This window comes from Oryctolagus cuniculus, chromosome 11, assembly GCF_051225735.1.
Source record: "Oryctolagus cuniculus isolate XC-2025 breed Fujian yellow rabbit chromosome 11, ASM5122573v1, whole genome shotgun sequence".
In the NCBI taxonomy this organism is placed as follows: Eukaryota; Metazoa; Chordata; class Mammalia; order Lagomorpha; family Leporidae; genus Oryctolagus; species Oryctolagus cuniculus.
This window is the reverse complement of record NC_142877.1, coordinates 10,607,912-10,635,666: the sequence shown is the minus strand read 5'-3', so window position 1 is coordinate 10,635,666 and position 27,755 is coordinate 10,607,912. Positions and strand designations below refer to the sequence as shown.

Here is a 27,755-nt window from a genome sequence, read left to right as displayed (position 1 = left end):
CGGGGCATGCTGGTTATTGTAGTCCCGGTGGGCCGCGCAGCCCGCTGGGAGTTGTAGTGCGCCCGCACGACCTCGGAGAGGCTCCGCCCCCTCCCCGCGCCTGCGTCGTCCGCGCTGTGTGCCGTGGTGGGAATGAGAGCCCTGCCCGACTGTTGGGAAGCGTGGAGCCGTTAGAGTTCCCAAGAAACGGGCTTGGCGCTCTGTGCCGCCCAGGACGGCCGCGGCGCTTGCCGAGTGGCGGGCTGCATCTGAGGTCGGAGAAGTTAGAGGGCTTTCCAGGGCCGGTGACCGGAAAGGCGACGACTCGGTTCTGGGAGCTCAGCGCACCTGCGGGCTCCGCCACCGGGGAGGAGGTGGCGATGAAGCGCTTGGAGCAGAGTGAGGAGGCCGAATCAGGCCGCCGCGAGGCTGGCCTGCAGCCCCGTGTGCCCGTGCGGACTGGCAGGTGTTTGCAAAGCGCCCTTCTCCTGGCCACGCTGGAGTGGCTCCTCCTCTCGACAGTAGGGGGTTGTGATGGTTGGAGCTGCGGCAATGTCGTGAGACCATGAGGCACAAGCTTGAGGCCAAAAGACTCGCACTGCGGATGCCAGCACAGGGCTGGGCCTTAGGCGCTGTGGGGTTCAGCAGCTGCTCGGTGCCGGCTCCCCATCAGAGAGCCCGGGCTGGAGTCTTGCCTCTGCCTCCCAGTGTGCCTCGGAGGGGTCAGCGGGCGGCCCATTGGCACGACCTGGGGTCCTGGGTCCTGGAGTGGGGGGCCGGAGGCCGGGGCAGGCCGGGGGAGGGCACGGCAGGCGGCCCCCGGCGTGTGGCACCGCTGCCAGTGGCGTGCAGGGCGCGCGTGGGGAATGACGAGCGCCGAGCGTGGCTGAGCGCAGCGCGCGATGGAGCCGCTAGCATCCGCAGCCACCACGGGGTCGGGGCGGCGGCCGGACGTTGGTTTACCCCTTTCTCCAGCCGGCCGATTCTCCGCTTGACCTTAGCCGGAAGGCCGAGGAGCCACGGCTGGTTCTCATGCAAGTTATTTTTGTAAAGTCTGCCTTTTGCATCAGACTTGTGGTCGGGAAGCGGGAATGGAGGCGCGGGCTGTGAGGCTGGGGCTCAGGGGGTGACAGAGAGGTGTCTCCTTAACTTATGAGGGGCCCTGCAGCTCCCCAGGGCAGAGCGGAGCGCCTCCCAGGCGGGCGATGCCCAGCGGGCGTTCAGCGAGCTCCAGGTCGCGGGGCTGTTCTCACCCTCGCAGTGGCAGTGTCGTCTCCCAGGCGAGCGGAGACACAGAGAGGCTACGTCGTGCGCCCGGCGTCGCCGGCCTGAAACTGGTCGGCTGGGACTGGAACGCCGAGGTTTTCTTGGTTTGTTTTTAACAAAGGTTTATTTATTTACTTGAAAGAGTTGCAAAAGGGCTTGGGCCATCTTCTACTGCTTTCCCAAGGCGCATTGGCAGGGAGCTGGATCGGAAGGGGAGCAGCCGGGACTTGAACCAGCGCCCATATGGGATGCTGGTGCTGCGGCGATGGCGGATTAACCTGCTGCGCCACAGCGCCAGCCCTGAACGCCAAGCTCTTAGCCTCCCAGGAAAAACAGGAAAAGGACACGTACAGATAGGAAGATGCGGCTGCCTTGTTTCCTTAATCTGAGAGGCAGGGAGAGAGGGGGAGAGAGGGAGGGAGAGGGGGGGAGGGAGAGAGGGGGAGGGGGAAGGGAGGGAGAGAGGGGGAGGGAGAGAGGGAGAGAGGAGAGAGGGAGGGAGAGAGGGGGAGGGAGGGAGAGGGGGAGAGAGAGAGGGGAGAGGGAGGGAGAAGGAGGGAGGGAGAGAGGGAGGGAGGGAGGGAGAGAGAGGTAGAGGGGGGAGAGAGGGAGGGAGAAGGAGGGAGGGAGAGAGGGGGAGAGGGAGAGGGGGTAGGGAGGGAGGGGAGAAGGGGAGGGAGGGAGAGAGAAGGAGGGAGGGGGAGAGAGGGGGGAGAGGGAGGGAGAGAGAGAAGGAGGGAGGGAGAGAGGGGGAGGGAGAAGAAGAGACTGAGGGGGAGGGGGAGGGAGAGACTGAGGGGGAAAGGGGGGGAGAGAGGGAGGGAGAGAGGGGGAGAGAGGGAGGGAGAAGGAGGGAGAGAGGGGGAGGGGGAGGGAGAGAGGGGGAGGGGGAAGGGAGGGAGAGAGGGAGAGAGGGAGAAGGAGAGGGAGAGAGGGAGGGGGAAAGGGGGGAGAGAGGGAGGGGGGAAAGGGGGGAGAGAGGGAGGGAGAGAGAGGGAGAGGGAGGGAGAGAGGGGGAGAGGGAGAGACTGAGGGAGAGAGGGGGAGGGGGAGGGAGAGAGGGAGGGAGAAGGAGGGAGAAAGGGGGAAAGGGGGGGAGAGAGGGAGGGAGAGGGGGAGATAGGGAGAGCACCTGTCCCGTAAGCTGGTTCCCTCCTCAGACGCCTGCACCAGCAGCTGGGGACGCAGTCCGGTGTCACGTGGTGACAGGACCCCGGCTGCTGGCGCCGTGAGCACGGCCTCACTCCGCGAGGTGTGCATTGGCAGGGAGCTGGAGCCGGGCTCTTCAGCGTGGGACACAGCTGCCTGACCGCCTGCCGCAAATGCCTCTTTGTTAAAAATTAATTTATTTCAAAGGCAGAGTCACAGAGATGCAGAGACAGAGAGGTCTCCATCTGCTGGTTCACTCCCCAAATGGCTGCAACAGCTGGAGCTGGGCTAATCCAAGGCCAGGAGCCAGGAGCTTCTTCTGGGTCTCCCCCAAGGGTGCAGGGCCAAGCACTTGGGCCATCCTCTACTGCTTTCCCAGGCCGTAGCAGCCATTTGGAAATTCGCCATCATCTCACCTGGCCCATCAGATTCGGTGTTTGTAAGATGCAGGTTTTTACAGACGTCTCTGACATCTGGGTGCGTCTCAGAACCAGCGACACCTTAGAGTCCATGAAATACAGTAGGAGAAGAGCAAATTACAACCGCCTATCAGATTGGCAGGGAAGCGAACACTTGGTAACAGGCCGCGTTGGCAAGAGTGTGGGGAAACGGCCGCCCTCTAAGGGGCTGAGCGCTCAGAGCGGCACAGGCTCGGGAAGGCGTGGCCGGCGAGTCGGCCTTAAATCACTCTCTGGTGCAGCGATCAGATTCCCAGCGTTTGACCCTTTGGATCCACGGCCCCCAGGGGGGAAGACCTGGGTTCTCTGTACAAATGAGAATGAAACCAAGAACGAAAATGACCTCAACGTCTAAGGAGGGGGATCAGAAGGGCGAGGCCGTGCTCTGTGGCTGTGCAAGGGGCAGGCGGCTCTCTGAGCCTGATGGCAGGCTTGTCTCCAGACTGTGTTGAGTGAAAACGGGCAAGGCGCAGAGCTGGCTACGTACCTCGCCTCCTGTGTGAGAGGAGGGGAGGCAGGGGCTGGCGCGTGGTGCCCCGGGCTCAGCAGGCGCCTGCAACGCTGCCACCCACATCGGAACGCTAGTCCCAGTCCCGGCTGCTCCGCTTCCAATCCAGCTCCCTGCTTGGGCCCCGGCCCCCACATAGGAGACCCGGATGGAGCTCCTGGCTCCTGGCTCCGGCTCAGCCCTATCTCGCTCGCTCGCTCGCTCTGTAACTCTGACTTTCAAATCTTTTTTTTTTGTTTTGTTTAAAGAAAAGAGTATTTAGAAATTATGTGGCTTATCCAAAAAGGGTTATGGTTGGTGCCTACAGCCCTCCAAAGAGAAGCGAGGACACAGAATGTGTGACCCGCCCAAGTCCGGCCAGGAACCTGCTTCCCCGGCGTGTCACCTCCACGTCCACCAGCAGAGAGCAGCACCAACCTACACCAAAACCAAGCCAGCCCTGCACTGGCTGGGAGGGGCAGCAGCTGCTGGCCCATAGACTTATTATGAAGATTTATTTATTTGGGAGGCAGAGTTACAGATAGAGGGAGATAGAGAGAGAGGTCTTCCATCCGCTGGTTCACTCCCCAAATGGCTGCAACAGCCAGAGCTGAGCCGATCTGAAGCCAGGTGCCAGGAGCTTCTTCCGGTTACTGCTTTCTCAGGCCATAGCAGAGAGCTGGATTGGAAGAGAATAGCTTGAACTTGAACCGGTGCCCATATGGGATGCCAGTGCCACAGGCAGCAGCTGTGCTGGCTATGCCCTGGCGCCTGTTAACCCGCTGTGCCACAGTGCTGGCCCCCATAACTAAATCTTTGTAAAAGATGTACTTATTTATTTGAAAGTCGGAATTAGGGGGAGAGGAGAGGAGAGGGGAGGGGAGGGGAGGGAAGGGGAGGGGAGGGGAAGAGAGGATCTCGATCTTCTATCTGCCAGTTTATTCCCCAAATGGCCAGGACTGAACAAAACCAAAGCCAGGAGCCAGGAGCTTCTTCCAGGTGTCCCACATTGGTGGTGGGGGCCAAAACACTCGGGCCATCTTCTGCTGCTTTCCCCAGGCCATTAGCAGGGAGCTGGATCAGAAGTGGAGCCACCAAAATACGAAGTGGCCTCCGTGTGGGACGCTGGCGCTGCAGGCAGCGGCTTTACCACGACGCCAGCCCCTCTGACTTCTCTCCACGGGGCTATGAGTCCAGCTGCCCTTTGTATTTCTGAAAGATTTATATATTTGAAAGGCAGAATGACGAGAGAGGGAAAGACAAACAGATCTTCCACCCGCTGGCTCACTAGGTGCCTACAACAGGCAGGACCGGGCCAGGCCAAAGCCAGCAGCCAGGAACTCGCATGTGGGTCTCTCCGGTGGGTGGCAGGGACTCAAATACGTGAGCTAACATCCGTGGCCTCCCAGGCGTGTTAGCAGGACGCTGGATCCGAAGTGAGACGAATCAGACTCTGATATGGGATGCGGGCCCCTGAGCAGCAGTTTAACCCACTGTGCCCAGCGGTTGTCCTGCACGTGCTCTCGGGAGCCTGGTGTCCCTGGGTCCCCGTCTTCCCCTGTGTGCCCCCTGTTCTGGGAGTGGGCACGTTTCTCACTGGCTGCCTGCCTCCAATGGAGTAGCAGGTGCTAAAATGCCTGGGCTCTAGCTCCGCCCCCAAATCCTACTGGGTCACCTGTGGCCTCAGGTACGGTACAGGAGCTCCGTGCCTGTTTCCCCACCTATAAATAATGCAGGAGTCCGCACAGCTGCGGGGCCAGAGCCAGCTGCCCACGGGCACGAGAGAGCGTTCATTGGACGTTGACTGGCACCCTTCTGCCCTGCCCCCGGAGGCGCGTGCCTGCAAGGCCCCGATCTCCCCGGCAGCCCTAACTTGAGACACACCTCGCTGTGGTGTGGACAAGCAGTCTTAGGTTTGTAGCTTCCGGTGTTGAGGAGAAGTCAGGCTCTGCCTGGACGGGCTCTCTGCCTCGGGCAAGTGGCTTGGCTTCTCTGCACTTAGGTGGAGGTTTCTTGCTGGCTCAAGGGGACGTTTGGAAGGGCCCGGGAACAAGAAACCAAACTGCTGCCCCAGCCACCACGGGGTTTTTGTCATGTGGCCCGAGTATCCTCCTGGGGACTTTCCTCCCTTCTGTTGGCTTGGAAGGGGTTGGTCCAATCCCTGCCACTCTAGGTGACCAGTTGGAACACTCCACTCCCAGGCAAAGCTGATTGGTTCAGAGCTAGGCATGTGACCAAATCCTGGCCAATGAGAGCCTGCCCTGGGACTCTGACTGCACCTGCTGGGAAGGCTTTCCCCAAGGAGATCGTTGAGCTAGTCCAGTGTGGAGTCTCAGGAGAGTAACACAGGGGTCAATGCTGTGGCACCATGGATTAAGCTGCTGCTTGGGACACCACTGTCCACTATTGGAGCATGGGTTTGAGTCATGACTACTACGCTACAGCACCTGGGAGAGCAGCAGATGGCCCTAGCACTGCTGCCCACGTGGGACACCCGGATGGAGTTCCAGGTTCCTGGCTTCAATCATTTGGGGAGTGAATTGGTGGATCGAAGATCTCTCCGTCTCTCCCTCTCTCTAGCTCTGCCTTCAGCATATATACATACAGGCCAGTGCCGCGGCTCACTAGGCTAATCCTCCGCCTGCGGCACCGGCACCCCGGGTTCTAGTCCTGGTCGGGGCGCCGGATTCTGTCCCGGTTGCCCCTCTTCCAGGCCAGCTCTCTGCTGTGGCCCAGGAGGGCAGTGGAGGATGGCCCAAGTGCTTGGGCCCTGCACCCGCATGGGAGACCAGAAGCACCTGGCTCCTGGCTTCGGATCAGTGCAGCATGCCGGCCATAGCAGCCATTTGGGGGTGAACCAAGGGAGGGAAGACCTTTCTCTCTAACTCTGCCTGTCAAAACATAAAAAAAAAGAATATATACATTCATACATAAAAACTCCAGTCACAAATCACAGATGTAGCTCTGAGCAAACTTTAAAGAAAATGAGGTTATAGGACTGGCGCTTGGCGTAGCAGGTAAAGCTGGTTCCCACATGGGCGCTGGTTCAAGTCCCGGCTGCTCCAGCTCTCTGCTGTGGCCTAGGAAAGCAGTGGAGGACGGCCCAGGACCTTGGGCCCCTGCACCCACGTGGGAGACCTGGAAGAAGCTCCTGGCTCCTGGCTTCAGATCAGTGCAGCTCCAGCCATTGTGGCCAATTGGGGAGTGAACTAGCAGATGGAAGACCGCTCTCTCTCTCTCCCGCTCCCCACCTCCCCCTCCCCTCCCCTCCTCTCTATATAACTCTTTCAAATAAATAAATCTTTAAAAAAAAAAAAAAAGCCCACCTGTGACTATCCTGCAGCTTTTATCGTCTCCATCTCCCGGGGTTTTTCTCGCGTTCCCACCGCAGAGCCCATCCAGCCCAGACTGGCGTCAGGTCTGCGGCGTTCATGCTCCGCCCCGTGCCCAGCACATAGGAGCTGCCTTAGAATCGCGGAACCCGTGCAGTACCCCATGCAGGGCAGGCCTGGGGCGCTGAGGCTCAAGCCGCTACCTGCGGTGCCGGCAGCCCCTCCGAGCACGGGTTCAAGTTCTGCCTGCTCTGCTAATGTGCCTGGGAACACAGCCGAGGACGGCCCAAGTGCCTGAAACCCTGCCACCCACGGCGGGGCCCTGGATGGGGGTGGTGAGTTCCCACCTGACCCAGCTCAGCTGACACAGGCATTTGGGGCGCGAGTCAGTGGGTGGAAGGTCTCCCTGTCTTTCAGTTGCTCTGCCTTCCAAAAAAATAAGAATAAATAAACCTGAAGAAAGAGAGACGGGCAGGCCGTGGCTCCCCAGCCCCCCGGCGTCTGGGGCTCTGGGTTAACAAACTTCCCCGCTCCAGTCCAGCTCCAGTCACTCTGGCCGCCTCCCCAGATCTAAACCTCAAGTGTGCTCCTGCCACAGGGCCTTTGCACTCGCTATCCCAGCAAGAGGCCTCTTCCCCTGGTGCTCTCCCTGGCGGCCCCGGCTCTCACAGCACCTCCTCGGAGGCCCACCACCACCACCACGTGGCCCCAGCCCTGCTTTCCGGTGTAGGTCCATCCTGTTTGCTTCTCTCCACAAAGCACCATCTGAATCTCTGTGTGCATTCACGCATGTTTATTGTCTCTCTCCAGGAGGCCGGCTCCACCGCGGCACCAGGGCAGGTCCTCGCTGTTCCGCTCCCTGCGCACCCCAGGGTCCAGGCCGGGGCCTGGCACACACTGGGTGCCACTGAGCATTCGCTAAAGGCATTCAAGAACAGGCATCGGCTTCTGTGACACCGCCGTCACGATCCAACCGGAGAGGCCGCTCCTCACCCGTCGGGGTCCTCGGCCCAGCTGTCTGCGAGCAGATGGCACAGGCCAGGGTTGGGGGCAGCCGGGCGGGGGTGGGGCCTCACCCTCCAGGCTCCTTAACTCCCCCCTCACCCCAGCCGCCCAGGAAACACCACGAGGCAGCCAAGGTTAAGTAGACTCTTGCTGCTTTGTTACAAATATATTATGTACATCCAAAACGTGACAGTAAAATATTACTCCGTGTTACAGAAAAGATATTAAGGCTTTCTATTATTTACATTAAACAAGCAAGCACCTTTAAAAAAAAAAACAAACAAAAAACCCCAAAAAAGCCGCCCTCTTCCTGACACCCCTGGCCACGGGGGAAGCCGTGTCCTCGTCCACACGACTAAGACCCTGGGCAGGGACTGCGCAAACGCAGCCTCAGACTGGAAACCGCGCATCTGGCCCGAGTCACGGGGCCGGGCGGCGGAGGGCGCATGGGGGAGGGGCAGGGGTCCCAGACAGGAGACTGCAGCCGCTCCCTGCCGGGGCCTCTCCCAGCAGGCTGCCCCGGGGCCTTTGGGTGGACAAGCTGGGCCCGAGGCATTGGCTCTGCATCCACCTCCGCCCTTCCCCCACGCCTCCAGCGACCATGTGCAGCAGGTGGGTTTCTGGGGACACAGGGCTGTGCCTGGGAGCTCCCTGCACCCCTGGGAGCAGACGGACAGGAGGACAGAGGTGGCTCACCGACCCCAGCGTCAGCCACACAGCAGGCTGCCCGGCGGGGCGGGGCTCCCTCGGCAGCCAGGATTGGCAGCGCAGCTCAGGTGGCTGGGCGGGGCCCGAGGCAAGGAAACAGGAAGGAAGTGAAAATCAGTGGCTCAAGTATTCTGTGTCACGAGGGGTGGGCGGGGGGTGCCCGGGCCCAGCCCAGGGGGCGTCTCTCCGCCTGGGGTGGGGCGGGGAGGCTGCAGTTTGGCAGATGGCTTCGGTTCAGGGACTGGGGGAGGTTGGCAGCCAGGCAGCGGCTCGGAGGAGTCACTTGATCTTCTGCGCCCACTTCATGTCGTCCGCCCGCGGCTTCTCGCCCGTCAGGGCCTGGATGAGGTCCTCCAGGCGTCGCCAGAAGCCCATCTTCTCCAGGGGGTAGTTGAGCCAGCCTGCCGGTGGGAACGGCCCGGGGGCTGAGTCGGGGAGTGGGAGCCCCAGGGGGGCGGGTGGGAGCTGGCCTGCAGGTGCGGGCGCCCAGCTGGGAAATCCAGCAACGGGGGCCTCCCGCTTCCGACCCCCCCACCCCAGTCATTTCCTTACCGCACACTTCCCATCTGTGCTGGGCACAGCGGCTTATCCGGCAGCCCAAGTGCCAGTCTGCCAGGCGGCGCCCCTGGTTTGTCCCACGCCACCTTCCTCTGCTTTACCATAACCCCACCCCACGTCGTTAGCCCTGTCTTCCTGTTTTGAGTTGGCTCTCCCCAGCCAGGACGCCACCTCTGACAGGCTGGGCCCCACGCTCTCCCACTGCCAAGCTCGGGCCCCGGCAGATCACCCGGCACAGGGCGGGCGCTCAATCAGTGCCGCTCAAAATCCTCTTTCGCCCCTGGTGCAGCCTCCCTCCCCACGCCGGGCAGATCCTCCTGGGCTTCCGCTTCCAGGAGCCCAGCTCAGGCAGCCGCGTCGGGATTTGAACTCAGCCCTGCCTGAGCTGATCTAATCCCGCACCTGCCCTCCAGGGCGCCAGACTGTTAACCTGCAAGACCCAGCTTAGCTTCTGCCCCCGGGAAGACTCACACACTCAAGAGTTGCGGCTGGCGCGGTGGAGCACCTGCTGCGTGCCAAGCCCTCCGCACTGCCCTCTGCCACCCGCGCTCGGCCTGGAGACGGCGCCGTGGGAAGGAACGGCTGCCCCACTCCCCGCCGGGGAGTCCGAGGCTCCCGAGGGAAGAGCATGGCCTCAGTGACAGCACCTCCATCCTCGGGAGAGCAGCCACTGCTGGTGCTCACGGTCCCGCCCTGGTACCGCAGCTGCGGGCCTCCTGGCTGAGCTCAGTGCGCCAGGTGCTCCAGCCGGGGCCTCTGCTCCCTTCCAGCCGCAGGTCCCTCCACGCTCCGCTCTCTGACCTCTACACACAGGCGGCTGCCATGCCCCCTCCACTCCAGCCACACTAGCCTCCTTGCTGCTGTCCAAGGCACCACACGGGGGTGTTCCAGCCTCAGGGCCTTTGCACCTACTGCTCCCTCTTCCCGGAGTGGTCCTCCTCCAGTATCTGCTCTGCTCCTTGGTCAAACGTCCTTCTGCAGCGTGGCCTTCCCTACCCACCCTACTTGCAGGGCAAAGCTGTCCAGGTCTTTCTTTACCGACCTCCATCGCGGTCAGCCCGAGCCGGTGCCATGAGGGAGGGATTCGGCCTCTGCTCACGGCTGGATGCTGAGCCCAGAGCAGTGCCTGGCGCATACGTGGTGCTCACTAAGTATCCGCCGGCCGGCTGGGGGCTGGACTCCCAGCTCCCTGAGACACGGGAGGGGTTAGGGGCTTGTGCAGCGCTGTGACCTTGGCCCTCAGAGCGCAGGCACGTCAAGGGTGCCCCAGCAGCGCGTGTCCACAGCACGGCCTGCATCACCTGGGCCGGGCCGCCACCCCCCCGCCCCCGACCCCACGGGAGCCACACCTGTGGTGATGCAGAAGTAGGTCTCGTGCGGCGAGACGTGGTGGAGGCGGTGGTGTTTGCGCGGCAGGATGACGTGCCAGTCCTGCAGGAGGGTGACCCAGCGCGGCAGACCGAAGTAGGTGTGGGACCACTTGTGGATCTGGTTGGTGAAGGTGCCGAAGATGATGAGGCAGAAGACGAAGCACTCCCAGGGGTACAGCTGCTCCAGGGCCTCTGTGGTGGGGCGGGGAGGGGTCGTGCGGCTGTCACACGGCGGGGGTCGGGGGGCCAGCATCCACCTGGCCCCCACCGTCCGCCCCGGGCAGCTGCTGTGCTGGGACAGCCCCCAGGCTCCCTTCAGCCTCTGCTTGGCCGCAGGCACTCAGACTCCTCCTCCGGGCCTCAGCCTTCCCTCTCTGTGCAGTGGGCACATAACGGAGGCAGCCAGAGTTGGCTCCCGGCCGCTCTGCCACTTCTGAATGCACGGACGTGGGTCCAGTGAGCCTGCGCCTCGGGGTCCCAACTTCCCCATCAGTCGTGCGGGGACAGTGCCTCTGCCCGGGTGCCCAGGAGCGGGGCCTGAGACAGGGTCCCACGCGTGGGATCTGTCTGGAGTCTCTCCAGGGGTGCAGGGGCACCCGTGCCTGACCCCGTGGGAGTTCTGGGGGCATCAGTGGCTCCGAGGCGGAGGGCCAGGTCTCACTGGGCCTTTCAGCCACTGAGCCCGAGGCGCCAGGTGGTGCCTCCCCCAGCAAAGTCTCTGCAGGCAGCGCCCCGCCCAGCAGCCAGGCATGGGTGCAGCCCGGGGAGGGGGCGGGCGCGCCACAGCACCTGTCCCCCAACCCCACAGGTCACCTCTGCCCCCAGGGAGGCTGCCTGAGGAGCAGCGAGGGGCTGACTGCTAGCACGGGGCTTGGTCCCAGCCTACCTCCCCGACATGGAGGGAGCGGAGGCTCCAAGTGGAGTACCTGCTGGGGGACTCCCTCCCCCTCTCTCCCTCACACCCACATGCCCGCCCACCAGGGGCATCCGGCCATCTCTGTCCCTGACAGCCCCCCTCCCGGGCCCCTCCCAGCAGGTGCCTCACCGGAGCTCTGGGTGCGGAACTTGTAGGCCATGTTTAGCAGCGGCAGCAGCGTCACCAGGCAGTTGTCGCCGTTGGTCTCAATGAAGTCGTGCCGCGTGATGGCTGTGGGGTCGATGTGGTGCTCCCGGAATGGTCGGATGAAAGCCTGGGGAGGGCGGGGAGGGGAGCCGCACCCCGCCAGTCAGCCCGAGGCCGCGGTCCCGGCTCTCCCCGGCCACGGAACACACTGGCCCGGCTGCTGCTCCCACGGCTCCCTCCACCCAGCATGGCCTACACGGAGCCAGCCGGCCTCGAGGGCCCAGGTCTAGCGGCTGCAATGGCGGAGCCCTTGGGCTGATCCTGTCCCCGCTGGGCTCTGGTCGCCCCATATCTGCTGTGAGGGGACTTGGAGACAACTGCTGCCCTCCCCCACTGAGGAGCCCTCGCAGGAACTGGTGGGAACCTTTGATACTGCTCATCCTGATAGGGCTGACCCCACCCCGGGCTGGCAGGGAGCACATGATCCAGGCCTGGCCAATCAGAGCACTCTATTCCTCTGCCTGCGTGATTGGCTGAGACACGGGCATGTGACCCAAGCTGGGCCAATGGGGGTGAGCCATGAGATTTTGGCTGGAATTCTGGGAAAGACTATGCAGAGGGTCTCTGCTCCTGGGAGCTGACAGCAAGGGTGTTGCAAGGCAGCTAGAGGCCGCCCTGACAGCAGAGGGAGACGCAGCAAGCCTGTGGCTGGAGGGTGCGCTCCGCCCCTGTCCTGCTGGCCACAGCTGGCTCTGGCTCTGCCCCTCAAATCCTCAGACCACTCAGTATCCTTATCCGGTCTGGCCAGGATGGCCTGGATTTTCTACAACCAAAAAAGTCTGACTGAGCCAAGATAAAATCCAACTAAAACAGTGAGACACAGCGTCTAATTCTGTGGTCTGGGAGGGACGGTTCCCACCTTTCCTATCGGACAACCACGGCATGCAAGCCTGGAATACGCACCTTCCCCACGATGGGCAGCTCCACGGAGCCCCACGTGTCGGCACCCCAGTGCACCAGGCCGGACAGGAAGTCAGCAATGAGAGCCCCTGCGACTGTGGACAAAGAGAGGGTGAGCCGGGGGCAGGCGGGTATGTGGGGTGGGGGACCCATCCCTGCCCACACCTCCCTCCCGTCCCGGGAGTCACTCATTCATTCACCCACTCGGTGCCTGCTCACTCACTCGTTCCTTAGGGAAAGGCGTCTCTTCTTGAAACATTTCCACCCCTGTGGATGGAGGCTCGGACCCAACCCTGCTGGCCCCCGTCTGCCCCACGGGAGAGGCCGGGTCCCATCCGCTAGGGGAGTTGGGAGAATACACTGGGCATGCTCAGATCAGCCCAGCCTGGCCCTGGCAGGAGCTGGCCCACACAGCAACGCCCGCTCTGCCCCGGGGCTGCCTGGGGCTTGAGAACTGTCTCTGTGGGTTCCGTGTCAGAGGCACCTGCCCGCCTCCAGGGACCAAAAGATGGGCGCTCCCCTTCCTCCAGCTTCTTGTTTGTTTTTAATTTGAGAGGCGGAGAAAGACAAACACCCACACAGGCACACAGATCTCGCACACACAGGCTCACTCCCCTAATGCCGGCGATGACCCTGCCCAGGCGACAAGGAAGCAAGGAGCTGGGAATTCCATCGAAGGGGGTGGAATTCCGTCCCAGGTGGGTGGCAGGAGCCCAGCGCCCCCAAGCTGTCACTGATTGCAGAGTCTGTGCTGGCGGGGAGCCTGATCCGGAGCTGCCGCCGGAGCTCCTGGAACGCGGGCGCCTGCAGCCTCACCGCGCAGCCTCACCGCGAGGTGCAGGCGGTTCCCTGCCTGTGCTGGCACTCTGCTCAGGACCAGAGTGGGGTCCCGCAGAAACTCCACGTCGCTGCTCCCCGGGGGGCTCCAGCTGTTGGACCTGGACTCAAACGTCAGTGCCATCACTCAGCTGCTGGGTGACAGCCACTTAACCTCTCTGTGCCTGTTTCCTGGGGCGCGGGGACTGGTGATGGGGGGAAGGCAGAAGCCGCCTCCGCTGAGCACTCGCTCGGGCCAGGCTGCAGGTGCGCGGCATTTCCCACTTGAGAGAGGGGAAACGGGGCCACGCTGTGATGTAGACGGCTGAGCCTCTGCCTGCGGTGCCAGCATCACACATGGGCGCCGGTTCAAGTCCCGGCGGCTCCACTTCCCATCCAGCTCCCCCCTAATGCCCCAGGAAAGCAGTGGAAGATGGCCTGAGTGCTTGGGCCCCTGAACCCATGTGGGAGACTGGAAGAAGCTCCTGGCTTCAGCCTGGCCCAACCCTGGCCATTGTGGCCATTTGGGGAGTGAACCAGTGGATGGAAGATCTCTTCCTTCTCTCTGTATCTCTGCCTTTCAAATAAATAAATCTTTGAGAGAGAGAGAAGAAGGAAGAGAGAGAGAGAGAGAGAGAGAGAGAGAGAGAAAGAGAAGGAGGGGGAGAGAGAGGTGGAAACAGGCTTGGGAGCAGAAGTAACCGGGCCCAGGTCAGGCGCAGGGCAGCAGGCAGGCCGGGCTCTTGACCTGCTGTGAGGTCCGAGCCTAACACAGCCGGATGCACCGCACTGTGTACACATGGGGAAACCGAGTTGTGTAGCCGGCGTCCGCCCAGGGCGACACCCAGCACCATCTCCCCCTCCCTTCTCCTCTCCCCTAACCCTGCATGCCCTTCCGTGCCTCTGGGTCTTTGCACTTGCTGTTCCCTTGGTCTGGAACATTCTTTCCCAAGATGCAGCAGCTCACTCCCTCGCCTCCTTCGTGTCTTTACTCAACCTCCCTGGACAGCCGATCTAGAATCTTCCGACACACCCTGGACAGTCCTCCAGGCGTGTGTCACCTGCGACTTCCTTTTCACTCGTTTGTCATCTCCCCTGTTGCACACGGCTGCCAGCTCCCCGAGGGCCGGGACCTCCGTCTCTTCCGCTGTGGCTGCGCCCCAGTTCCTGACACACACCGGGGGCTCAACAAAGCACCGAGTCCGGTGCTGGGCACACAGCAAGCCCTGGGGCATCGCTGTTAGTCAGTCACGGGGCTAAGGCACAGCCTGCGAGGACCTATGCGCACCAAGCCCTGCGGTCCGGCACACCAAGCCCTGCGGTCCGGCGCGCCGGCACTGGGCTCGCCAGGGAGGCCGAGGAAGACGGCGCAGTTGCTGGGCACCCCTTGCCCCCCGACTCGGCTGCTCCGTGTGAACCACATGTCTGAGGCCCAGGGACCAGGGCCTTGGGGCACTGTGGCGGCTGCTTTTCTGCAGGTCCCAGACGACTCCCTGGGAGGCGGGGTGGGGCCCGAGAGGACGGGAGGAGTGCAGCGTCACCACGGACTCGCCCTTCTGTGGCCTGAGGCGTTGGAACTTTCCAGAGGCCCTGGCACCTGCACCCAGGAATGCTGAACGTGGGAGGGATGGGAGGAGAGGGGGTGACCCAGCTTCCTGAGGCTCTGGGGATCGGAGCGGGTGGGCAGCACGCAGAGGCTGGGCTGGGGCAGGCCAGGGCTCAGCACGGCCCACAGGGGCCACGTGTCCAGGCCCCACCCCGGGAGAGCAGCCCACTCCTGGGCGAGGATGCCCAGAGCGATAACCAAGGCGAGGCGGGCAGGGCTGGAAGGCTGGGGAGGCGAAGACAAAGAAGGGCCGGGAGGCGGCTGCCCGGCCACGGCCCCTCCCTCCTCCCGCGGGGCAGTCCCAGGGCTGGCAAGTGGCAGCCTGCGACGGGAGGAGGCGGGTGGCTCTGCCTGCCGAGCCAGCTCCCTTTCTCGCCTCTCGGCTGCACCCCTTAGCACGTGTGTATTTCTGTTTAACTGTGGACAAAGCCTTAGAGACAGGTGCAAAAAACAAATCGCTGTTTGCAACCCAGACCTGGTGGTTCGTAGGAGTTTGGTAACACACAGGAAGCCGCGTTCGTCTGAGCCAGTTTGCAGGGAGCGAGCCCTGAGAGCCGGGAGAGCTGGTTCTGGGGCCGCAGGGAGCCCGGGGCACGAGGGAGAAGCCGGGGCGAAGCCGGGGCTGTGGATCCAGCGTCCTGACTCTCACGCTGCCACGACGCGTCCGGACTGCCCTGGCTTTCGAAAGCCTTTATCTGTGGGCCGGGACGTCCTGAGCTGGAAGGCGCAGGCGCAGCCCACGGGTCTGCCCGGCTGGAGAGCATGCCGGGAATGAGGAGCCCTGAGCTCCTGCCAGTGTGGACGAGGGATCCATCTCTCCCAACCACGACCCTAGGCTAAACCGGTCCAAGAAGTTAGAACCCCAGGGTTCCCAGAGCGGAACTGTGAGGTTGTCACCTGTAGGTCCATCATTCAAGCGGGGGCCTGTGAACAAAGCCCAGTGAAAGACGGGGGGGGGGGGGGCGCTGAGGGGACCACGCGGGCTAGGCAGCGGGGCCCCCTTGGGGGATTTGTTTGCCAAGTACACAGAGTCAGAGCTGCCACCCACGGGCTCGCTCCCCCAGGGCCTGCAACGGCGGGGACCCAGTGGGGCTGGGAACTCCACCCAAGCCTCCCACACGGGTGGCAGCGACCCACGCGGCTGAGCAACCATCAGCTGCCGCCTCCCAGGGTACACATGACAGGAAGCTGGGGCCAGGAGCTGCAGGTGGGACGTGACCCTGGCATTCAGATCTGGGTCAGAGGCATCGCAAATGGCTCATTTACCAACAGGCCCGTTGCCTGCCCCTTGGAGGTAACTTAAAATGTTATTTTATTTATCTGAAAGGCAGAGAGAGAGAGAGAGAAGCTCTCTCTGCTAGTTCACTCCCTAAATGGCCGTACCGGCCAGCACTGGGGCAAAGCTGAAGCCGGGAGCCAGAAGCCTGGAACTCCATCTGGGTTTCCCAGGTTCGGTGGCAGGGAGCCGGCCAGGAAGTGCAGCTCCGACCCCGAGGGAGACCCCGCCTCCAGCTGTACAGGGACCGAGGCACCACCAATGAGCGACTCGTGAAACGCCTTCAGTAAGTGGGGCTGACTTTAAATACATTTTCCCTAGCGCCACACAGCAAAAACACAAACAGAGAAACCCACACACCTCTCGGCAGTGATAAACAAACAACCCACAGCCGAGGGCTGGCGCTGCGGCGCGACGCGGTACGCTGCTGTTTGTGAAGCCGGCATCCCAGGTCACGTGCTGGTTCCGGTTCTGGCCCAGCGTCCTGCGGACGCGCCTAGGGGAAGCGGACAATGTCCAAGAACGAGGGACCCTGCTGGGAGACCCAGACGGAGTTCCAGACCCCTGGCTGTGGCCTGGCCCAGCCCTGGCTGTGGAGGGCATTTGGGGAGTGAACCAGCAGTGGGAGACCTCTCTCTTTGTCTTCTCTTGTCATTCTTAAAAGACACAGATTCTACACCTCAGCAGACTGCGAGGGGTTGGCAGACTTTCTTCAAAGGCCACACAGTAAATCCCCCCAGCCTTGAGGCCGCACGGCCTCGGGAGCAGCCGCTCGGCTCTGCGGCTGGACGCGACAGTGACACCGACAGCACGTCCAGGGTGGGGTGGGGTCTTCCCGGCCTACTCTCTCCGTCCTGGGGCCCCAGCGTGCTGACGCCTGGTACGGGGCACTTCCGGCTGCCACAGGCTGCCTCCCGGCACTGCTGCGTGCAAACCCAGAATCGCTTCCGGCACTGGCGGACACGGAGCCGGCCTGTTCTAGAACTGCCTGTGAAGGGGTTCCTGGGGGGGGGGGCGCTCTTTTGGGTCTGGCTTCGCTCCCCAGGGCCAGGCTTCTCGCTGTCTCCCAGGGGCTCTCCACCGTCTGCGAGCCTCTCTGGCGGGGTGTCTGGGCCCGGCCGTGCGAAGGCAGGTGTGGCACCAGGCTCCGTCTGAACTCACTCCCTGCCTGTCAAGGTGTGTTCTTTTAAAGCCGAGTGCCCGCAGTCCCAGGCCCGTGCCAGCCTCTTAAATGTTTTATCTCCTTAATCCCTAAGCTGTGCCAAGGCCAGGCCTAGGCGGTTCCACTCCTTATCTTCTTAATCGTCCTGAACATTTAATCCTCACGGGTGACGATGATAAAACAGCATTAGAAAAGCAGTGCTGTGGCAATGGCTGACACTGACGAGCGCTCTGGGGGGGCCTAACTCCCCATTCCTCAGTGTGGGCGGGGCCCAGGGGCTTCCTCCCACAGAGGGCCGGTCCGGGAGACTCCCGGCAGGCGGCAGGCGCCACCTCGGCCAGGTGAGCAGGGCCAGCGTGGTGGTGGCTAAGTCACGGCGTGTTCCAGCTTGCTCCCCTGAACCCATCACCCCACTCTGCAGGAGGAGAACACCAGGCAGATCCCACGACAGCGGCATCCGACGAAACGCACGGCCAGACCCCCCTTCACTACCCAGGACATCAAACCCAGGGACGCTGGGAACCCGCCACGGGCAAGAGCCGACAGGGCCGTGACAGGCTGCTCTGCTTCCGGTCTGCTCCCTAATAGCGCACCTGCCGAAGCAGTGCAAGATGGCCCAAGTGTTTGGGTCCCTGACACCCACAGGGGAGACCCGGATGAAGGGCGGGGCTCCCAGCTTTGACCTGGCCTCATCTGGGAAGTGAGCCAGCACACGGAAGAGCTCCCTGTCTCCCTGTAGCTCTGCCTTGCAAATTCATAAATCTTGAAAAATGTGTCTTGGGCGAGCTCCTGGAGCGGACGTCAGGTGGAAAAGGAGGAAACCAGCAGGCCGGTGGGGGCGGGGACTGCGGCCCCTGACAATGTATCCCCCCCCACCCGCCTGGGTGCACACACATTGTAACAGACAGCCGCACACATTGTAACAAACAGGATCCTAAGGAAGGCGGGCAGGCCGCCTGCGGCTACTCCGCTCTAGCTGCTCAATTTTTCTATAAATCTAAAACTGTTCTAAAAATAAAGTCTACGAACAAAACCCCGCAGTCTCTCCCTTCACGCTCCCAGGCACGGGCGGGCCCAGGGCCCAGCCTTCCAGAAGGCTCCCAAGGGAAGGACGACTCAAGGTCACAGGGCGCAGGGGCAGGGCTGGGGTCCTCCCTGAGGGCGGGACAGGGACAATGCCCCATGCCCTGGGCTCCAGGCCGGCCCAGGGCACAGAAGCCCACGTGGACACAACACCTGTTCTCTCCAGGCCGCGGGGCACAGGGGACAGGTGCTTTGGACAGACGGCCGAAATGGCACTGGATGAGAAGGGAGGAGACGCCAGGCGGCTGGGGGCCTGTCGTGGGGGCGGGTCTGGGCGGCAGAGACAGCCACACAGAACCTTCTTTGTCCCTGTTCCAGTGGTGGCGGCTGGTGGCCGACTCACGCCGGGGCGGCTTCAGCCTCACCCTGCAGACACTGGGACGGGAAGGGGATGGGGGCTGTCACTCTGGGCTCCCTGGGGGGCTTTCCCAGTCCCTGCCTGTGTGGAGCTGCTCAGTGGCCGAGAGACAGAAGGGGCCACCGCAGAGGGTGCCGGGGTCCAGACCGGCTTTACCACCTTTCAGCCAGGGCCCGGCTTGCATCTGCCATGACCTGCATCTGGCCACCGCTGTCGCCGCCCACCTGACTCACCTGCCCCCGCCGCTCGGGGCAGCCTGTCACTCATTTGCTCCACGTCACTCCCACACCGTGGTCGCAGCAGCTGCTGGTGACCTCCACGTGGCCGGATCCCGCGTCCCTCACCTCACAGGTGCACCGGGTTGCTCTTCCCAGGCCACCCCTCCCTAGGCCTCCTCCCCCGCGTGGGAGCCTCCCTTGCTGGCTGCGGCTCGCCTGGGGCGTGGGGCACCTGGCGATCCCTGTGGCATCTCCCCGAGGCCGGCTGTCCTGACTTTTCCCAGGCAGGTCCGCGCTGCCGTGGGGCCTGAGAATCCGCCCCTCCGTGCCTTCCTGCCATCCTGGCAAACGTTCCAGAGCTCTCGGGGCAGTGCCCCCCGCCCCCGGCACGTCCAGCCACGCCCACCACCTTCCCTCACTGCACCACGCTGGCTGCCTCCTCCCTGGTCTTCCCCACTCCCACCTCATCTCCCAGCAGCACTGGATGAAGTCGCTCTGAGGAAAACTCACTAATGGCTTCTCGAGGCCGGCGGAATAAAACCCAGAGTCCAGACCACGGACCCCAAGGCCCTCCGCCATCTGGCTCACTGCTGCTCCGAGTGAGCGGTAGCTGCCTGCTCTCCTCTGATCAAGGCTTTCCACGCCCGACACTCGGGGCCCACGGCAGCCTCAGGGCCTTTGCACCTGCTGTTTCCCTGCCTGGACCCCCTACCCCCCCAGATATCTGCACAGCCCTCTCCCTCACCGCGCCTCTGCTCTCTTATTCCCTTATCGACACCTTGCTTCCCGCTGGGTCGCTGGGTCGTGTGGCTGGGTTTATTAGGGAGCTTCTGCCCTCCCTGATTTCCGGGGCCTGCCCAGGGCGCCAGGAGCTCCGAGGAGATACCAATGGTAGAGGCGGGCCCAGGGGCTGGCATGGTGCCCTCACCGCCTGCGCGTTCACACACAAATCAGGGCGGCTATTTGAATCGATTGGGGACTGCGCAAACACAGCTATCAGGGGACTTGTCTCTTATCAGCCGGGAGGCAGAGGCGCGAGATGGGGAAGCGGTGCCGCCCGCCCAGGCTCCCGGGCCGGAGCTGGATGCTCGGGGAGGCGGGGACCCGCGGGGCCTGCTTGGCGAGGATGTCCCCTTCTCCGCTCCAGGCTCCGAGCACCGCAGGGCCTGCACGGCCCCTGGAGGAGGGGTTCCTGTCTGGGGGCAGGCAGGTCTCAGGGCCTCACAGGGATGCGACCTGGGGCTTCTTACAGGGCTGCTGCAGAGTGCAATGGCCCAGCTCAGGGCTAGGGGCCTGGGAGAGGCCCGCAGCCCAGCTCTTGTTACCTTGGCTGGGGAGGCTGAGCACATGCTGGGGGGGGCAGTACAGGCGGCCAGACCCCTCCCCACCTCTTCTCAGCCCCGAGGGGCCCCCATTCCGCCTTCACAGCAGTCATGAAGGCGGGGCACAGGCTGAGGCCGCCCAGCCAGGAGGTGGTGGAGCTGGGCCTTGAACCCAGGTCTGTCTACTGAGGCCTGCTCATCACCAGCCCAGAGGCCTCGGGGCTCAACCTTGGGGTGCAAGGGGAGGGGCGTGTCGGGCTCCCCAGCGCTGGAAGGGTTAACCTCTTTCCCCTGCAGCTGCTCTCCCCCACCACAGACCCAGATGGCTCAATTAGCGGCCTGAGCACTATTGGCTTAGGAGGCCAGCGCGCTTTTAATGAGATTGTGGGAGCTGAACCCCTCAGGGAGGGCCAGGCAGGACCAGGGCACGGCTGCCCCCTCCGCTCGCCGGGAAGCCCAGGACAGGAAGGGCATGGGCGCAGTAAGAGAGAGGAGGGAGAAGTGGGACAGAGAAGAAGGCGACCGTCCCCCGGGGCCTGGGCGTGGAGGCAGCGGCCAGCCAGCCCAGCCGGCCCCTGGCTGCAGCTCTGAGCGCGGCTCCGGCCTGGCCCTCCTCCAAAAAACACTGACCACCTCGGCACCCACTTCCCAGGCCATGGGCGAGTGAGGACTGCCCGACAGCCACACTAGGGTGGCACCAATAAATCATAGCTCATTCAAGGCCGGTGCTGTGGGTTAAGCTGCCACCTGCAGCGCCAGCACACAATACGGGCACCAGTTCGAGTCCTGGCTGCTCCACTTTCAATCCAGCTCTCTGCTGTGGCCCGGGAAGGCCGTGGAGGATGGCCCAAGTGCTTGGGCCCTGCACCCCATGGGAGACCAAGAAGAAGCTCCTGGCTCCTGGTTTCAGATCGGCGCAGCTCCAGCCACTGTGACCACTTGGGGAGCGAACCAGCGGATGGAAGCCCTTTCTGTCTGTCTGTCTCTCTCTGCGACTCTGCCTTTCGAATAAAATAAATAAATCTTTTGTAAAAGAGTTCAGCTCATTCCTTCACCGACGCAGCAGGTGGGCACTTGCCAGGTGCCAGGTTCCTGGGGCTGCGGCTTAGCGGGGAATGAAGCAGACAAACCTCCCCCGTGTGGAGCGGACATCTTGGGGGGGGCAGATGAATGAGCACCCGTGTCACAGGGTGGGGTGGAGTCTGCTATTTTTGGAGGGGCAGTCAGGAAGGGCCTCTTTGAGGAGGCAACCTCTGAGAGAGCCCTAGAGCAGCCTTGGAGGTGTGGTCAGACAGGAGCAGGGGGGAGGGGAATGGGGGGATGGGAGTAGGGGGGACGGAGCAGGGGGGAGGGGAGCAGGGGGATGAGGGAAGGGGGGAGGGGAAGGGGGGAGGAGAGCGGGGTACAGGAGCAGGGGGGAGGACGGGAGCAGGGGGGACGGGAGCGAGCTGCACAGGACTCTGGGAGGGCTGCTCTCCTTCTGAGTACCCAGGGGCGGCCGCTCTGACTGCGGCCCCTCAGGCGCCCGGCGCTCACTGCAGACGGCAGGGGGCAGGGAGGCAGGCGCGGTGGTGGGGGGTGGGGGGGGTGGCAGAAACTGTCCAGGCAGAGAGGGGCCCGGCCTACAGCCTGCCCTGCAGGGGAGGGGCAATGGCTGGATTCTGGGTGCAAACTTGACACTGGAGCCACCAGCGTTCGCTGCTGGTTTGCATGTGGAGTGTCAGAGAAAAGAGAGGAAGTGGGGGCGACGCGCAGGTGTGGGGCCCGAGCGCAGGACAGAGGTGGGCTTGCCCGTGTGTGCACCTGATTCCAGGACACGCACAGCACCCCCAGGGAGGCCCGGCCGCGGGGAAAGCGAGGCGAGGCAGGAACTCACCGACGCCCAGGATGACGAGGGGCGTGTGCTCCCAGCGGGCCAGCAGCAGCAGGTGCAGCAGGTTGTGGGCGATGAGGCTGAAGCACAGGACCACGCAGCACCACTCCTGGAAGCGCTTGCCTGCGGGGGGAGGCGGAGGTGAGTGCGGGCAGGGGACCCCCCCCCCAGACAGACAGAGCCCCTGGCTTCCCACCCTGCCCCCACCCTGCCACCAGCACCAAGCTCCCGGGGCGGCCCACCCACTGCCCCATGCCAGCACCAGGCTCCCAGGGCGGCCCACCCACTGCCCCTGTCCCACAGCCAGCACCAGGCTCCGGGGGCGGCCCACCCACTGCCCCTGTCCCACGGCCAGCACCAGGCTCCCAGGGCATCCCACACCCCAGGGCCGCTGCAAATTGGCCTCCCCCATGTGTTGCTTCGGGTTTTTAAAAAAAATGAGCTAGAGTTAAAAATCAGCAAACGTCCCAGTTTCCTGCTTCCCTTGAGAACACAGAGCTCTGGTCACCCCAGGCCTGGCCAAGGGCTCTGGGTCCACCCTGGCCTGATCCTAACACTGCCCGCTTCCTGCGGCCTCGCATCAGGCAGCTCGCCTCAGTGGCAGCCCTGGCCTGGCCCCTGCAGTGTCTGAGGCTTCGAGCCCGAGCTTGAAGTTCCCTGGAGAAAGGTGGCATAGGATCCCATTTCACAGATGAGGAAACTGAGGCCCAGAGCGTGCTGGGTTGGCGTGGAGTAGGAGCACTCTCCATCGCCCGTACACTGGGGACCCCTCGCCCCAGCCTTCGGGGGCCAACCAGGCCTGCCCAGACAGAAGGACTTGTCTCAAGTCACAGCATGGCCCACCAGCCTGGCAGGGCCGGGGGTCAGGCAGCCTAAATGCTGTCATTGTTCAGATGGGCAGCCCGGGGCTGGCCGAGAGCAAGCGCTCTGCTTGGGACATGAGCGGCTCTGCTGTCCTCTGGCTGGCGGCTGAGCCAGCCCCGGCCTGGCAGCGTGGGTGTCCTGGGCCGATTTCAGGAGACACTGCAGCTGGCCCGAGTCCCTGGGTGGAGGGTGTGGGGGGCAGGGCAGGCCTGGCGCCAGGCCTCCGCCATCTTGCTTCCCCGGGGACAGGCCATAGCCACAGGCTTCGCATTGGCCCGGCTCTTCGGGACGCGGGGTAGCCAAGCCCCAAACACCTGCACCTCTGACAGCTGCCGAGCAGGGAGGAGAGGGCACGAGGGTGAAGGACAGCAGGGAGGAGAGGGGACGGGGGTGAGAGACGCGGGAAGACAGAGGGAGACAGCAGAGAGGAGAGGGGACGAGGGTGAGAGACAGCAGGGAGGAGAGGGGAAGAGGGTGAGAGACAGCAGGGAGGAGAGGGGATGGGGGTGAGAGACAGCAGGGAGGAGAGGGGATGGGGGTGAGAGACAGCAGGGAGGAGAGGGGACGGGGGTGAGGGACAGCAGGGAGGAGAGGGGATGGGGGTGAGGGACAGCAGGGAGGAGAGGGGATGGGGGCGAGGGACAGTAGGGAGGAGAGGAGACGAGGGTGAGGGACAGCAGGGAGGAGAGGGGACGGGGGTGAGAGACAGCAGGGAGGAGAGGGGACGGGGGTGAGGGACAGCAGGGAGGAGATGGGATGGGGGTGAGGGACAGCAGGGAGGAGAGGGGACAGGGGTGAGAGACAGCAGGGAGGAGAGGGGACGGGGGTGAGACAGCAGGGAGGAGAGGGGACGGGGGTGAGGGACAGCAGGGAGGAGAGGGGACGGGGGTGAGACAGCAGGGAGGAGAGGGGACGGGGGTGAGGGACAGCAGGGAGGAGAGGGGACGGGGGTGAGGGACAGCAGGGAGGAGATGGGATGGGGGTGAGAGACAGCAGGGAGGAGAGGGGATGGGGGCGAGGGACAGTAGGGAGGAGAGGAGACGAGGGTGAGGGACAGCAGGGAGGAGAGGGGACGGGGGTGAGAGACAGCAGGGAGGAGAGGGGATGGGGGTGAGAGACAGCAGGGAGGAGAGGGGACGAGGGTGAGAGACAGCAGGGAGGAGAGGAGAAGAGGGTGAGGGACAGCAGGGAGGAGAGGGACGGGGGTGAGAGATGCGGGAAGACAGAGGGAGACAGCAGGGACTGGAGATACGGAAAGATGAGACAGAGAGAGGGAGACACAGGAGTGAAAAGAGAGACCGGGAGAGGCGGGGAGAGGGAGAGAGAAGACAAAGACCGTGGTCTGTGAGGAGAGAGCGAGACAGCTCAGCCCCGGGGGGTGGGGGGGTCCTCTGGCCTCGGCAGGGCCCCTGCGGGGGACCGAACCTGCGGCCCTGCTTCGAGCGTCTGGGCCAGGAAGATGTCTCGCTGCTCTCACACCCACGTCAGGAGTCCCCAGGCAGGGGCATCCAGGCTTGGCCAGGGTGGGTGGACAGGGGGATCCAGAGAGGTGGCTGCCCTGAGCAGCCAAGAGAGGCTGGGCCAAGCTCCCGGGGCCCTTCTCGAACCCCTGCACTCAGGCTGGAGCAGGTGGAGCGCTGGGAAGGAGCCGCTATAGCACCAGGTCCCAAGGCCTGGGCCAGACACGCAGCCTCTGCCCCGGCCCTCACCAGGCCCTCGGCCCCGCGACACCCTGCTCATGCGACTCACAGCTCCCCGCACACACTGGGCCCGCTCGCTCCACCATGGGCCACGCACACATGCTGTTCCGGTGACCTGGTATCCTGTGCCCTTCCCACACACCCACGCCTGGCTGGCTCGCTTCCACGGTGAAGGCTAAGAACGCGGAACCTAGAACACCTCCCACCTGTGTTCCGGTTCCGGCCCTGTCGTGGCCCACTGTGGGACTCGGGACGGTGCCTGCTCAGCGCTCATGGACTGTCCCGTCCGGGGGCGCGGTGCTGGGGCGGACTGGGCGCTCCTGGTAAGTCTGACGGATTATGCCTGGGCTCAGGGACCTGGCCCAAGCCCAAGCAGCATGGCATTAGGCGCGTGCACGTGTACGTGTGTACACGCGTGTGCGTGTGTGCGCGGTGTTATCACGGGGCTCCCATCTCTAGAAAACGGAGCTAAGAGCAGGGGCCCCTCAGAGGCCACAGTGAGGATGAACCGAGCACGTCAAGAGAATCCCCAGCGGAGGTCGCCCTGTCACCCACCGTCAGCGTCCCTGTCACCGCCTGACCACTGGGGCCCAAGGAATCTCCAGGATTCCACTTCTGGGCTCCTCCCTCCCTGCCCGCTTCCTGCGCTCCCGTCCACAGCCTCCCCACTCGGGCCTTTGCACGTGCTGCCTCCCTGACCCACACGATGCTTCTGAGAGCATCCTCAGGGTTCCCTGCCCCCTTCTCTCCTCGGTCTCTGCTCCGATGCCCCCGCTTAGAGAGGCCTTAACCGCCCTGTGGAACCGGCACCGTCCCCGCATCGTCCCCACTCGTCTCCTTGCTCAGCGCCTGGGTGACGGCCGGGGCGTTGTCCACGGAGCTGGGTCCCTCGCGGTACAGGTCAGGCCCAGAGAGGCCGAGGCACTTCTTGCTCCAAGACCAAGGCCAGGGTCAGAGGCAAAGAGCAAGGCCAAAGGGAAGGACATTTGGAGAAACCAGTTTGGCCAGTCTCCCGCACCCCTCCTGCGCTCAGGAGATGGGGCCCTGATTGTGGCTGGGGTGCCATGAGGCTGGCGCAGCCTCAGCCCCCAGAGGCCTGCAGGGGACCAGGGGCACTTGGGGACCCTGGGCGTGGGCAGATGGCAGTCCCCTGGGGAGGCTCACAGTGCCCGGGAGGCACCTGGGCTGGCAGGGGTCACCTGGGTGGGCAGAGCTGGCCTCCAAGGGGAGGCCTGGGGCAGGCTCTGTGGCGCAGCAGGTGAAGCTACCGCTGTGACGCCCACAGTTAGCGTGGACATCCCATCCTACTTCGGAGGGCCCGCGGAGAGCCGGCTCCTCCACTCCTGAGCCAGCCCTGCAGGTGCACCGGGGAGCAGCGCACGAGGCCTCAAGTCCCTGGGCCCTGCCACCCACGTGGGAGACCCCGATGGAGCTCCTGGCTTCAGCCCGGCCCAGCCCTAGCTGTTGTGGCCATCTGGGGAGCAAACCCGCGGAGAGATCCGTCTGTCACACTCTGCCCTTCAGATAAAGCAGTCTTAAAAAATAAAAGACAGGGGTGGGAGGGCTTTGACTCCTCGTCCTCAGTTCTCAGGTGGGGAGGGAGATGACCCCACAGACTACTGGGGTGACAGAGTGGGTGGTCCATCCCTCCCCCTAACAACACGAGGGGTAGGGCAGCTTTAGCTCACTGTGGCTCAGAGAGGCAGAGGCTCGGCCTGGGTCACACAGCTCCACAGCCAGAGTGGCCGTCAACCCCAGCTGTCAAGCCACAGGCTGGGTGTTCTGGGTACAGCCTGAGCAGGGGTGGGTCAGAGCCAGGCTGGGACACTGCACAGCCAGCATGGAGGCGCAAGGCCAGGCCAGTATCCGGTGAGTTAGGACCCAGGGAGGAAACACCAAGTGGCCCAAGGTCACGTACACTTGTGGCAGGGGCCGCATCAAACCCAGGCCAGCCAGGGCAGGAGGCCAAGGAGGGCACCGCCCCAGGCAAGGGAAGATGTCAGAATGTTTGACAAACAAAGCCCAGGCAGGGGGCCCCCAGCAGTGTCCAGTCACCTGACTCCTAGCCCTCAAAGGCACTTCCTTAAATCCCCCCCAGGACCTGGGCCCTCTGGGGGTTCCCGTGGGAGCCAGCGAAGGGAAGAGGGCTGGTGCTTGTGGGAGCACAAACAGTGGGGACCTGGCCGGTGAGGGTGAGCGGGGAGCAAGCCATCTGGGGAGGGTGGGGGCCCCACACCCCTAGTCCCGTGGAAGGCAGCAAACGCAAGGATGTGTGTGTGGTCGGGGGACACGGGCTGGAGCTGAGCCTTGTGCGCAGGGGTCTGCATCTTCCCACTCCCGAGCAGGCAGGAATATGGGGTGAGGGCGACTGCGCCCCGCTGGAGGGTTGGGGGAGGGGAGGAGACCCGGGTCTGCAGCCACGGAAGCTTGGCGGAAGGGCGTCTGGGGCGCCGGGTGTGGGGGGAGGCCGGGATGAGGTGTGGCTCTCAGGGGGTTGGGGACCGTGTCTAGAGCTGAGGGGCTGCCTCGGGCTTGGACTGGGTCCTGGGGGGGTCCCCAAGTCCAGAGGCGCTCACTGCAGGCGGAGGCGCCCCGGGGCCCGGATTCCAGAGCTGTGGGTGCGACCGGAGCTGTGCTGTAGCCCGGGTAGCTGACTCCGTAGCTCCGGGACCTGGGGAGCGTCCTTACAGCCGGCAAGTCGCCGGGCCCGGGGCTGCCCCGGGCTCAGGAGGGGCGCTGGGGCGGGGTCCCGGACCCCGGCGCGCGATCTGCAAGTTAGAAGCCGAGACTGGACTTCCGCATGTGGGCCCGGGGCTGGGGTTCCGACGTGGGGAGCTCGGGTCGCTGTCAGCAGCCTGGGCTCCAGCCTGCAGGCCCGGAGTGGGGGGGCGGCCGGAGGTCCTACCTGGCGAGTAGAGAGCGGCCAGCTCGCGGGCCCCGGCGTGCTGCGCGCCCCAGCGCCGGCAGTACGCCGCTTCGTCCTCGTCGAGCTCCGGCTGCTGGCCCGGCGCGTCCTCGGCGCCCGCCATGGCCACTCGCCCGGCCCGCCCGGTGCGCTCTGCTGGCGGCGGCGGCGGCGGCGGCGGCAGGGCCGCGGGTCCGCGGCGAGATCACGCCGCCCAATGACCGCCCAGCGCCGGGC

At 64.0% G+C, this 27,755-nt stretch overlaps 1 protein-coding gene, 2 long non-coding RNA genes and 1 other non-coding gene across 5 annotated transcripts; 3 read left to right on the top strand and 1 right to left on the bottom strand.

The window, feature by feature from the left end:
- Positions 1 to 101: 101 nt before the first annotated feature.
- Positions 102 to 7,897, top strand: LOC138844276 (uncharacterized). Its single transcript, XR_011379836.2, has 2 exons — positions 102 to 445; positions 7,482 to 7,897. It is a non-coding gene; the product is annotated as an uncharacterized LOC138844276 (long non-coding RNA).
- Positions 7,450 to 27,755, bottom strand: PEDS1 (plasmanylethanolamine desaturase 1). Of its 2 annotated transcripts, none has more exons than XM_070051693.2 (6): positions 27,519 to 27,755; positions 22,053 to 22,172; positions 12,339 to 12,430; positions 11,358 to 11,502; positions 10,292 to 10,504; positions 7,450 to 7,689 (listed from the first exon to the last, which is right to left on the bottom strand). In XM_070051693.2, exons 1-6 carry the CDS (start codon positions 27,640 to 27,642, stop codon positions 7,661 to 7,663), a joined length of 723 nt encoding a protein of 240 aa, XP_069907794.1. In that variant the 5' UTR covers positions 27,643 to 27,755; the 3' UTR covers positions 7,450 to 7,660. The 2 variants fall into 2 exon arrangements, with proteins under 2 accessions (XP_069907794.1, XP_069907792.1); XM_070051691.2 differs by having other exon boundaries at positions 7,450 to 8,785; positions 27,519 to 27,753.
- Positions 12,312 to 21,419, top strand: LOC149123325 (uncharacterized). Its single transcript, XR_016215772.1, has 3 exons — positions 12,312 to 12,447; positions 16,698 to 16,759; positions 17,617 to 21,419. It is a non-coding gene; the product is annotated as an uncharacterized LOC149123325 (long non-coding RNA).
- LOC138844502 (small nucleolar RNA SNORA40) lies at positions 15,152 to 15,275 on the top strand. The gene has a single exon (XR_011380378.1). It is a non-coding gene; the product is annotated as a small nucleolar RNA SNORA40 (small nucleolar RNA).

What these genes read in the sequence shown, in the direction of transcription:
- PEDS1 (XM_070051691.2), bottom strand. Translation starts at nt 27,642, where the DNA reads ATGGCGGGCGCCGAGGACGCGCCGGGCCAGCAGCCGGAGCTCGACGAG. An exon ending in CCTCGTCATCCTGGGCGTCG is followed by an intron (nt 12,431 to 22,052) that starts GTGAGTTCCTGC and finishes CTTTGTCCACAG; the next exon opens with TCGCAGGGGCTCTCATTGCT. An exon ending in GTTCCGCACCCAGAGCTCCG is followed by an intron (nt 10,505 to 11,357) that starts GTGAGGCACCTG and finishes GCCCCACCACAG; the next exon opens with AGGCCCTGGAGCAGCTGTAC.